General features: G+C 33.0%; 1 protein-coding gene across 2 annotated transcripts in view; it reads right to left on the reverse strand.

The window, feature by feature from the left end:
- LOC125060651 (histone-lysine N-methyltransferase PRDM16-like) overlaps positions 1 to 10,914 on the reverse strand; it is a 143,616-nt gene extending 132,702 nt beyond the window's left edge. For both annotated transcript variants that reach the window (XM_047665641.1, XM_047665639.1), the window contains exon 1: positions 10,632 to 10,914. In XM_047665641.1, coding sequence (XP_047521597.1) covers positions 10,632 to 10,671 — 40 coding nt within the window. In that variant the 5' untranslated portion in view covers positions 10,672 to 10,914. The remainder of the gene's footprint in view (positions 1 to 10,631) is intronic.
- Positions 10,915 to 13,053: the final 2,139 nt, after the last annotated feature.

Genomic DNA, 13,053 nt, shown 5'->3' on the forward strand with positions numbered 1-13,053 from the left:
CGTCAGCAGTGTGAGTGAAGAGGATGCAGTGACAAGGATAAGTCAAGTCAAGTCAAAACAACTTTATTCATACTAACAAGTACATACAATTATTAACGTCAGAAAAGAAGTTAAATTAATTGAAGTGAAACTTCTTTATCGGGGTTGGAAAAAAATCTAGTGTAACATTTTTTCGTTACGCGTCACATTTTTCGGTTACGCGTCACATGTTTCGGTTACCGCGTTACGCGCGTCTTTATCTCGTCCCTACCACGGTTGATTCGAAGAGATTCTAAACCATTAATAACAAAAATTTATAATAACTATAACAATGATACTAAAAATTCTATTACAATTTATGAAATTCTGTAATAATCTTAGTGGTAATAAGGTAAAATGAAATAATTGTAATATTTGTATTCAAGTCTGTGATATTAAAAGTCTTTTGTTAAACTTTATCTAATTTAACTTTATTTAACCAATTTCTGTAAAGTTGCATATAGATAATTTGTCGAAAAATAAGGTCATAAAGAAGTTTCACTTCTAACGTGTGTACACTAGTACACGCACATTTTTTTCTAAATTTACATTTACTACCAGTTCGCAAGTCAAGGGTGTAGAGCGGGCAAGAAGAACTGGCAATTAACACTAAGCCACTCTTTTAATCGCTAAGTTTTGAGTCATACAAATTGTTTGAACTGGAGCAAATCAATCCCAAGGATTAGGATAATTTAAATATTCATGAAATTTATGTAAAGCTTTATTGATTAATTTATGAGAGCTTTGAATTTATTTAGTGATATATGTATATCTCTCTCTTATTTGGCTTGTATACGAAATGTTGATACGAAAGGTAATTCTTAGGTGGTTTGCTCATGTAGAACGGATGACTGAGAAGTGAACAAGAGGATATACAAGCCAACCCTGGTCAGATCTGGTTGGATAGGCCTTGTTGTACATACCTGGACCAAATCCAGAAGGTACTAGAGAAAGGACAAGTTTAAAGTTGCCATAACCCACGAGCGTGTGAATGTAATGAAAGTGGATGAAGCGAGAGAGGTATGTCAGGACCGTAGCAAGTGGAGATCCGTGGTCTATCCCTTCGGGAAATTGGCGTGATTACAAAGATAAAATAAACGTTAGAACTTTGTTCCCACATGTATCGAAATGAAACTTATACTCACGTAGCAATATAAAATTTTATTTGCTTGATCGTAGCATTCTGTCTGTACAACGTATGTGTAAAACTTAATGATAAAGAAAAAAAAACAGTTTACTGCACTGTTTTACATATACTGCATCATACTAAGTCAAAAAGTCAAAAGTCATTTAGGTATATATAATAATTATTTATCATATAGGTAACAGAAGGTTATAAACGTCAAAAAAGAAATATACATTAAATGCTTCTAATTTTACATTTACTGCCAGTTCTCAAATCAAGGGCGTAGAACGGAAAAGAAGAACTGGCAATAAACTCTCCGCCACTCTTTATAATTATTTTGTTTTACACAACGTTTGTAAGGAGCTGCAACCATCACACCATGTTCCACATGACATCTTAAGTAATGATTCATAACAAAATAAATTAAAAACATAGATTGGTCCTCTATCAGCAGGAGGCGTGGTGAAATAGGAGCACGCACTTACATTCTCGTGGGTTATTTTATTATATTTAAAAGAGATTGCTCAAAAGCGATAAGGCCGCCAGAAGCCTTCCTTTTTATTTAATTATTTTAATTTTAATAACTGGTACTAAGTATAAATACATAAATAAATAACTTATTACAGAATAATAGGAATCATACGTAAACCTTGGAATGTTAAATGTTAATAAAACTATTCAATATCGTTATCAATATATTTATTTAAAATAGGTATATTGTATATTAACGGTACCTAACTATATGTATATTAAATGATTATATACAAAAACAATCTCACAATCTACTTATAATCTATTTGCGTTGACCTTCAACCAAGGTTTGACCAAATGTCCAACGCATTGCCGATAATATGGTATTTTCATTTTCCTATAGTGAAAATACCAATGGAGGTAATTCAAGCGTCCATCTGACTGCAGGGGGTCACACTTAGGACGGATCGTTTAATGTCAAGGTCCGAAAGAACCTTTTTGGTATATTGATTTGAACCACTGGTAAGGTACTACTGTCATTGAAACGATAGGTTGTGCGGATGTTTCGGTTTAAACAGTCTCTTATTTAATTTTCTTTTAACCTATGTGTAGCTTACATAGTTGACTCAATTATAATATGCTTATTTATAGTTTGAATTTTGTATTACCGGACGAGTATTTGTATGTTAGATGTGCTTATGTAAATATGTGAGGAACATGTATACTAACTTTTTATTATAGTAGTTTATTCTAAGAGTACATTGTCTTCACATATAATTATTTAACAAATGTAAACAAAATATTGTAAACCTATTTTAAAAGAGTAAGTGTGGAGTTTCTTGCCCATTCTTCTCCACACGAAACTACCTTTTGGAATGGGCAACTTGAATCTTCTTTGTATTTTGTTTGACGTTCAAAAGTGCCATTTTAGGTGGTCTAATTGAAATAAATGATTTGACTTTGACTTAGAAGCGAAAACTTAGATACTGGACCGATTTTAACGATCAAACACGACAAATTAAAATAAATCCATCTATGCGAAGCTTTAGTCTTTATATACATTACTAACTGTCAAAAAAAGTTCGCAGTTCGGACGGAGGTTTCCAAGGCTAAAAGAAATTAGACTAGAATTTTCCAAAAAAAGGGTGCGTGTACTTATGTACCTACGCGCGTAAGTTATACTTCTTTGGCATTATTAAAAATAGTTTAGATTGCATGCAAATAATTAATTATAATTAAATAATCAAAGACTGGAAAAGGAGTCATTATAGTCAATGAAGTTCAGTTTACATTTTAAAAATTAAATAAAGAAATATTTATTATTATTCTCTTACGTGTAACATAAAATCTATTATAATTCGAATGTTGTTTTTAAATTATGTCCAATGACGTAGCATCTTCCGTGGGCAACTTCATTCTGTTAATTTTGTGTCACGGTGCGCGCGCATCGTAAAATTTCACTCTCATCAATTTTTCATAACGCGCCTAAAGAAGTATAACTTCAAAAATGCCACCTACTATACTAACTTTAATTCCTAGTAAGGTATTATATGTGTTTTAGTATTCTCATATGCCGATAGTGGCTCACCTATATGCCCTACTTTCATATAATCTCGTACAAAGGAAAATACGGTAGCTTATGCGTTTATCTGAAGCATGAAACATTGGTTTATGAGTCACAGATAACATATCTTGCTGAGATCACCGTTTTGCTATTAAGAAATTTCCATTATGTCCATAGTGTGCTATTTCTTTATCTGAATAAATATTCGTTTCAAAGATACTTTATTTTCTCATTTACATTCACAGTGAGAAAATTTAGGGTAAGTTATTTGTGTATATCTTCTTCTTTTTGAAGTGCCTCTCCACTACTGGAGGTTGGCGGTCAGCTCGAATATATATATTGTGTATATCATGTTATCAAATTATTAGAAAATAAACTGTATAAAATAGAAATATCAATTGCTACAATAGTTTTACAAAATATTCAAGTTTAAGTCAAGTCAAGTCAAAAATTATTTATTCATGTAGGTAACACAATGTACACTTATGGACGTCAAAAAAGAAATTCATTAAATGCTTCTAATTTTACATTTACTGCCAGTTCTCAAATAATGGGCGTATAACGGATGAGAAGAACTGGTTAAGGTTTAGGTTTAAGAATAACTTTACTTCTCATAAGAATTGCATACATATTTCACTTACTGAGAAACACATATTTAAAACTAAGATTAAAAATGAGAAATTAGAGCGCACAGATGTAGGTACATATATAAAATAACAAAACAAAACAGCACCAAAAATGTGGGTAGACAAAAAAACGGTCAAATAAATACTTTACAAATTACACAAACCTACGGTGTCTTTTGCTTCGTTATAAAGAATCTTTATGATTTAATAATAAAACAAAAATAAACTTATGGAATTCTAAACTTGGGATTTGAAAAGTTGGTGAAAACTTTTTTATGTAAACCTGTTTCCTTATAGACCAAAATAAATATTTCTTCATATTCTTTGACTTTTATGTATATATAAACTTTGGACTCTTTAGAAAACTAACGGCAAACGTTGTTTCGCCATATAAATTATACAAGATATACACACAGACAGGCTGTCACTGACTTTTTTAATAATAATAATTTATTGCAAGAATATGTTACAACTATGTATGGTGAATCGTAAGTTCGCATATTGTTGCGCGCAAATTTGTCTTTAAAAGAATTTTACATTTTACATTATTAGTCATATGAATTGGTCAGTTCTTATATTATTTGTATCGTACATATCATATTATACTTTATTAAATTTATATCAACTACAGTGTTTCACGCAAATAATCATTTTTTGAATAGTAAATTTTTTCCAAAAGTAATACACCAAGTCACTTTTTAAAGACTCTAGTCGGAAGATCTTTTAATTCTTATGGTAAATTATTGTAAAACTTAATTGCCATACAAAAGGTGTTTTTCCTAAACAGTTCCAGATTGATTTTTGGCACAGCCAATTTCTCCCCATGTCTACTTCTTACTTCGACTTAAAAATAATGTTTCTGTGCACGAATAAGGATATTTCTAAAATATAAATACAGGGAAGAGATAACTTTGTATTATGTGAAGAAATGCGAAGATGGGAGACAAATTGTAGAATTGGTACGCTCTTTTCTTTCTTACGCGTTTATGAAAGTTTTATCGCTAACAAGCGATATACTTATAAATATTAGATCAAAGTCTGCAAGTAAATAATTATTTTCTTAGGTTATGTAATTGAAAATCGCAGAAACCCTGTTAGGTTGAGGCGACCTCATTTTCTCAGTAATTATAGCTCTCACCCACATGACCCCGTAACTGTCTTTTAATTAATAAAGTGTCACTCGACAACGCTTGATTAAACTTTTATTCTTTTAACACATTACGGTGCAATCAACCTTGAATAAATTGTTTTTATATACTTGGAATAACGCTTCTATGGCTGGTAATATTTACATAATATTTTTAAAGTTATACTTCTTTAGGCGCGTTATGAAATATTGATGAGAGTGAAATTTTACGATGCGCGCGCACCGTGACACAAAATTAACAAAATGAAGTTGCCCACGGAAGATGCTATGGCATTGGACATAATTTAAAAACAACATTCGAATAATAATATAATTTATGTTAATGTAAGAGAATAATAATAAATATTTATTTATTTAATTTTTCAAATGTAAACTGAACTTTATTAACTATAATGACTCCTTTTCCAGTCTTTGATTATTTAATTGTAATTAATTATTTGCATGCAATAAAAAACTATTTTTAATAATGCCAAAGAAGTATAACTTCCTACGCGTGTTCATAAGTACACGCACCCTTTTTTTATGTGATAGAAGGCAAACGCCCATGGACACTCACACCGCCAGAAGGCTCGCAAGTGCGTTGCCGGCATTTTAAGAATTGTAACGCTCTTTTCTTGAAGGACAGTAAGTTGAAATGGTTCGGAAATACTTCAGTGGGAAGCTGGGTCCACAAAGTGGTGGTGCGCGGCAAAACTGCCTTGAAAAACGCTCAGTAGTGGAACGACCACTAATAATTTAATTCATATAGTAAAATAGTTTAACCGTACTCAGACTCTATCTATCTATAATAATAGATTAAGTATTATCAAACTTAGCGACGTAATTTAATGCCAAATTAAAACAAATTTCAGGAAGCATAGAACAACGAGAAATATAATAGTTTTCAGTGTCATCCCATTTATTTATATAATTTATAGGCGAGTCCTATATAATTTTTTAATAAATATTATATTGTGATAGATTTGATGCATACCTATACAGTAATAGAATTCAATCCGTAATACCAAAGCACCCAATATCACTCATAATACAATAATTTTTCCTACTGTCGAAGTTTTGTTTGCATTTGTGGAGCAAAAATCTCATAAAACTGTTTATAAACGCCTGTCAACTACGGAATTCTATGTTTTAAGTTTCCTATTCAACTCTTATCGATTGCACCTTAAGGTATGAGCCATTTAAAACCGTAACTCAGTTGTGCCGGAAAACAATTTCCTTGTATAAACATCATTGTATTAAATGTAATGCAAATTATTCTTCATACAAATATTGTTAGTTTAAAGGACTACAGTACTAATAAAGCTAAAAGCTTAAAGTTAATTTACGACGGCGTTGTGTGGCAAAATCGTCATTATCCGATCACCATCTGCAGGTAAGTTAGTGCCGGTGAAGCACGCACAACCCGCACATGCGCGCACGCACGCACACCACGAACGCCGCTGTCCACCGGTCGAACAATCGATCGTAAATCAGCTTCGATAAAATTATAGGAGGGAACACAATGGATATCGCCTCGCGACAACTGCGACGAAGAATCTACCCTCCTCCCAGCGCAGAGAGTCCGCTTTCACGCGTTCGGATACCTCTCCCGGCTAACTCCGTCTCCGAGATAAAGTCTACATTCGCACGTGTACAGACAAGAAGTGTTTATTTTCAGCGAGCCCCGGCAAAGGATAATCGCCACTAAAATTGGAGCAGTTGAGAGGTTATTCGTGTGCGTCGTCGCCGCTCGCGTAATTGCGAAATTCACGCTTCGCGGTGCGGTACAAAAATAAGATTATGGATTCTGCTGAGTTCCAGCGTTATTGTGATTCGAGGATCCATAGGTATGTCTGCCGGCTTTACGACTTCTATTCTTGGAAAACATCGGGTTATTGAATATTGTTCTGGTTATTTTCGGAAGATCAGCATTGTCCGGCGAACTGAAACTTGGATTTGGCGTTTTACGTTTATTATTTCCTGACTTACCAGTGTTTCTATTTGCGTAGACAACTTCAGTATTACGTATAGGTATACGTTTGAAAATAAATGCTTATTTTGTCTAAGGACACTTTTCTACACACTTGTGACAAGGTGACCATTTACTGAAATGGCAATCACAAGGGACGGAATCAAATTTCACGACACTCAGATGATATGGCCAGTTTTATGGCGATCGTAAAGACGTGTACAGAATTTTATTGTATGTTTTGAGTTAAATTTATAAATATTGTAGGATTTTATTTTCAAATATTTTGAAATAGAATACTGGTGTTTTTGCATTAGGCATTCGGACTTCTTGTGGACAGACTTATACTAGAAAGACTTGTAATTCGTTCTCAATCTGAGATCTTTCGTTCAAGCTCCGGTCGTACAGGAATGGATTTTTCTCCCTATCTACTCAATTAGCCTACCCTCGTCCTCTTAAGTCTATATTCCACAATGTCTCTAAGTTTAAATCTGGTTTCCAAAGCTGTTTTTACATAAGGCTCGCACTGTCCAGCGACAACAAGCGCTCATTCCTCGTTTACTCTCGCTGCTTAATGGGTTTCTCGACTCTTCACCGGAGAGCGACCTATTTGGGAAGCGTATGGGGGTAGTATACTGTGATTTGAGAGTATACTTGGAGGGGATAAGGGGATAGCATTTACTGTCAATTTTATAAATAACTTAATTGTATTTTATTGTAGTTTTATGTCTACAAAGTCTAAGTTTGGCCATGCATGGGCTGTAAGTAAATAAATAAAAGACACAGAGCACAAGTTTGTTACTTGAAATTACCATAAACCCTGCAACTTGAATTTAACTACTTGCGCCTCTTCGGGCACATAACGCTGATCGTGTATCTGACTAAAAGTAATTAAAAAATCTATAACTAAGAATAAAAAATCGATTTTTTAATGAAAAACTTGGGTTAAAAAGTTGGAATAATAAAATATCATCTAAGCGTTGGTTTGTCATACTCTGATATTTTGGCGTTGACGCATTATACGAAATATCAAAAGTAGAGTTATTGTGGACCACGGAAGTAAAGATCCCATTTTACAGAGACAACCGTAGGCCGATATTCCAGAGAATCAAACCATTTCTTCTGTAAGTATGTTCTGTATGTATGCGACGCTTTGGACAGTGCCCTTTATATTCTTTGATTTCCAAATACGGCCTTTAGTCAAATTCGTTATCATAATTACCAGTACTATAGCTAGCTCAATCTGACCCACAATAATGAAGTTTAAGTTGAACGCGGTGAATAAAAATTTACTTCATTAGGTCAAGTGGAAAGAAACTGAAACTTAAACAATAGAGTTAAAAGCTTAATGAAAAGGAATCCTATGATAATTAGTATTAAATGTTTAATTTTTTGTATTAAATTAGTAAAAATTATCGTAAATAAATTTCACAAACTACTTTATTATTTATTAGAGAGAGTGAGGTACCATAAAACTATCTTAAAACTATTTATCTAAAATAAAAGTAGAATATATGTATCATCAAGTAACACGAAAATAAAATTAGAATATATTTGTACGGTATGACGTAAACCCAATGTAATGTTTGAAATTGAATTTATTGTTGTTATTTTGGAAAGACGCACGCCTAGCTTCAATATGCTACTGGTTAATGCAGTCGTAGATTATCAATAGATGTCTATTCTTTTAGACATAACGACTAGCTATTAGATCCATTTAACAAGAATTAATGAAGTATCCAGAAATAGTTATATAATCTATGTAGGTACCAACGTACAACAGCTATAAAACATTTCATTCCACAGATATATTTTCACTTAGATTTCAACAATAAAACGTGTCGTAAAATTGATATTGCTGTGTATACGACGCCGGATATTTGTTTAATATAAAATCCTTTGAAATAGGTTAGATAGAAAAATGGCATTGAATCTTACCCTATGATGATCACACACCGTAGGTCTTTCATATTTTAATTTCCTTTGCAGTGTTGATTGCGCATAAAGGTAGCTATATATACTGACGGACTCATAAACTGCATCAAACTTCAGGATCATTTCAAAGTATGAAATGATTTTTTTAATAAGTATGAAAACTTTTTAGATTAAAATTATATAAATATGGAGAGACTGGCCCTTAATCTTAAAAAAAAGCAATATTTAAAAATGGAACTGCAGTTAAACAAATGATTATAGCCGGGAAAAGAAAATTTTTAATTTACTCGTACCTAGTATCAGATTTGCGTGTTTTTTTTTAAATTGATTGAAGATTTTTTATTCTTTTGACAATTGTATTATTGTTACTTTGATGCAGTTTATGAGTCCGTCAGTGTATATATGAATTTAGTGATACAAAGAACGCACTATGTAAAGAGGTATCAGTCTACCAGACGAAAATGTATTTAAATTACTAATTTAAAAATCCTCGTGCTGTCTTCGTAAAATTATTTTTTTTAATTAGAAAATTATATGATTTTTATAAGTGGAAAGAAAACTTTATTAGTTCTATAAATTCTTAAGCAAACGAAGGTTTTGTTGTAAAAATGACAACAATTATCTAGTGTATTAAAGACTGTAACTATCAACTATTAACTGCATAAATTAGAATTTATCTGAAAACCGCAAAATCTAAGCAGCATATAATGTATATAAACAATGAAAAGCCCGCGTGCTCATCCAATGACAAATGACAGTAGAGGGATCGTCCCTCTCTTCCGTTATACAATCAAAACTAGACCTTATCGCCTGTACTTATGGTCGATTACTGTGGGATCGTGAAACGAGGATGCCCGCTACTATCTTGTCAGGCGGGGAGGCGTTGGCCAATAGCAAAGCGCTATCAGCGCATCATTCTATTGATACCTACACGAATTTTCCTTCTCTCACTATACTTGTGTTAGGTATGCCTAGTATCTTGCCACTTATAAACTTATATTGGATTTATTTATTTATACTTCATTGCCAGAATACACATAATTATACATATAGAAAAGTGAGTAGGTTACATAAGTTATTAGGCAACGGGCGGCCTTATCGCTAACAAGCGATTTCTTCCAGGCAACCCTAAAATGGATCAATAGAAAAAAAAGAAACACCTACAGAGGGTAAAGTACAAGAGATGCATAATTAATTAACAAAAAGATGATCAAAAAGGAAATTTTTAAATAAATTGAAAGACTGAGCTCGTCTGATATGAATAGGTAAGGAATTCCATAGCAGGATACTTTGCACGGTGAAGGAGGAGTGATAGAACTCAGTTTTATGAGAAGGAGTTTCAAGAATTAAGGATTTACTAATTTGATAGACTAAAGATGATGCTTTATACAGTGTTTAAAAAGTGACTTCCCGCCAGCATAAGATCTCTTTAACTACACTCCTATTTCTAGCGAACGAACGCGCAGTAGCAAGTGGTCTAAGTCACTGTATTACATTATAAATCGCAGAATTAAACAATTTTTTATTATTAATAACGTGTATTGTGGTTACTAGCACTACTGTACTACTTACCTTTATTTTCTAGAGCTATCTTATACTTAAAATTAATAATTTAATGGATGAAGTATCTGTTTTATCTTGTGTTGTTAGCATAAATTTAATGAGTCTTATCTTCGTGTAAACAAATATTATACACATAGTTAAATAGATGTTTTTTATAGCATTAATCGCTTTCATATTTAGGTTTGATTAAGGCATATGATGGTCATTAGTCGGGTCTTGTATTATAATCTTACCTTGAGAATGAAGTCGCCTCGCGACTGCCTTAGACCGCATCGCCGAACCCGTCGCCGTAATGACAAATCGATGACACAAAACAGTTAAAAAGTTTTGAATTGAATACCTCGGGGTGCGCGCGTTTGGGCGGGCGGGATGTAGGATGGGTGGGATGGCGCGGCGTGTCCCGCAGACGGTCGTCGTGACACTGCGCTCACGTGGTGGCACTGTGGCCGCGGGAAAATGGTTCTCGCGCGGGAAAATGATTTTCACGCGGGAAATAGTGTCCGGCCGCGGTGTCTCGCGCGCCACCGCTCTCAACTGTCACTGAGTTACACATTTCAGGCCGCCACACCGCACCCCGCCTCTCGACACGGTTTACGGAAGACATTACCTTTTTCTTTCTTTGCTGTGATTAGTACCTATCATATTATATTTTTTGACATATATCTTCAAAACAAAACAAAGTTTATGATTTATTTGGCTTTCATCAAAATTTCCTTATTACTTTTTTAAATGTATGGAAGGAAAACATAATATATTTTCCTATAGGTACAAACTCTTGTCTATATTGTATTTTATATAAACTCTTTTGTAATGTTGTCTTTGCCGTCTGATCGACGATGTTTAATTTATGTCACTTGACATAATATATGTAAGATATTTTAATTTTTTTCATTATATTATTTTACTGTATAAAACCTAGAATATAGGCTTTAAATGTTGTTTCTTTTGTATTCACAGAGAACCGCAGTTTCGCCTTATTTATTCCCAGTATAAGCGATGGATACGATTATATGTATCTAATTATTATAAAGAATATAATACATTGAATGTGGGACGTTTAAAAAAGTAACATTTGTTGACATTATTATGTAGTTAGTACTTTTAAATATCATTTAATCATTTTTGCACTAACTTTATACAATATAACAAGTGTTATGTTGTTTTGCGATAGTTAATGCAAATCGATACATGTGCAGTTGCATAATCTATAACTTGAGAAATTAACTAAGTTCTTAATTAGTACATTATTTGTCTTTATCGAAATAACATAAAGTTTGTTAAACTTGTATATGCTATAACATTTATAACGTAACTTAATTGAAACATAATTTGTTTGCTCACTTAAAAATACTTCTTACGAAAGTGTTAATAAAATTTTATTGATTAAGTCCTTTAGAGCAGAATGTTTTTGTTTTATTCATAATACTTTCGTTACCTTTATAAATAAAAAAAATCCGCCGGGATTAAAACTCAGTACCTGTGGCTTGAAATTAATGGAAGCCAGCTAATAAGGTTTTCGTAAGTTCCAGCCCTAAACAGGTTTTTTCTTACTGTGGATCATTAAATAGAAGAGCGTTTTCGCGATTTATCCTTTAACAAAAATACAGTCCTATCCCACTAGAAGAGAACCTGTGCACTTCAAAAAGAAGAAGTCATGAAATAATTTTGAATTGATTGTAACAAATTCGTATTCATAAAATTTAATTCAAAATTACACAACAGTATATTATCTAATATATAAAATTCTCGAGTCGCGGTGTTTGTAGTTAAACTCCGAAACGGCTTGACCGATTCTCATGAAATGGGTATATATGTCTGAGAATCGGACAACATCATTTCTTATACCCCTAAATGTTAAGGGTAGTCCACCGCAATATTTTTTTTTAATTTTTTTTTTATGATACAGCATTAAAAAATACATACAACCCCTAATTTTCACCCATTTACGATCAACCCCTATTTTTTATAATAAATGATATACATGGCAAAACGACGTTTGCCGGATCAGCTAGTTTATAAAAGCTTGCCAACGCTCCGCACTGATTCATTGGTACAATAAAAAATACAATATTTAATGACATAAGCACTGATAGGCAAACAGAACAAACACTAGGAGATAATGAAAAAATTAAACGAAATAATTCAACTATAAAAGTAAAGGAAAATCGATTTCAAAGTGTAAGAGCAACTATGGATATCCAGGCCTAGCTCATTTATCAGAATGCTCAATCTGGATATCGGTGAGTTTTGGCCAAAACGCTTTCTTCTGAAAGGAGGGTCAAGTGGGATGTGATGTCTGGAGTAGGTAGAGGGTAGGTACACGAAACTTAAATTTAGTCAAAAGGTTAATGACAAAAAACCTTTTAAATCTTTACAACAGTCTACGGTGTTACTTGAGGCGGTACGAGGGGTGACGTCGTAAATATGATTATCAAGGGGGTGACGTGGACTAATCATATTCTCTGCAATTTACATAAATATTAGCGTGTTCCGTGACACACGACTGTGTGGTCATTACGAAGCTCCGTCTTTTTAATGAAGCCCGATCGTAGATATCGCTTTGTCTTTTTTATGATTTATGTTGCATATTAAAGACATATTTTTATTCCTTTCGATAGAACACAGAACAGCAATAGTATTATGGATGGTGACACA

Source organism: Pieris napi, chromosome 22 (genome assembly GCF_905475465.1).
Source record: "Pieris napi chromosome 22, ilPieNapi1.2, whole genome shotgun sequence".
NCBI classification, from domain to species: Eukaryota; Metazoa; Arthropoda; class Insecta; order Lepidoptera; family Pieridae; genus Pieris; species Pieris napi.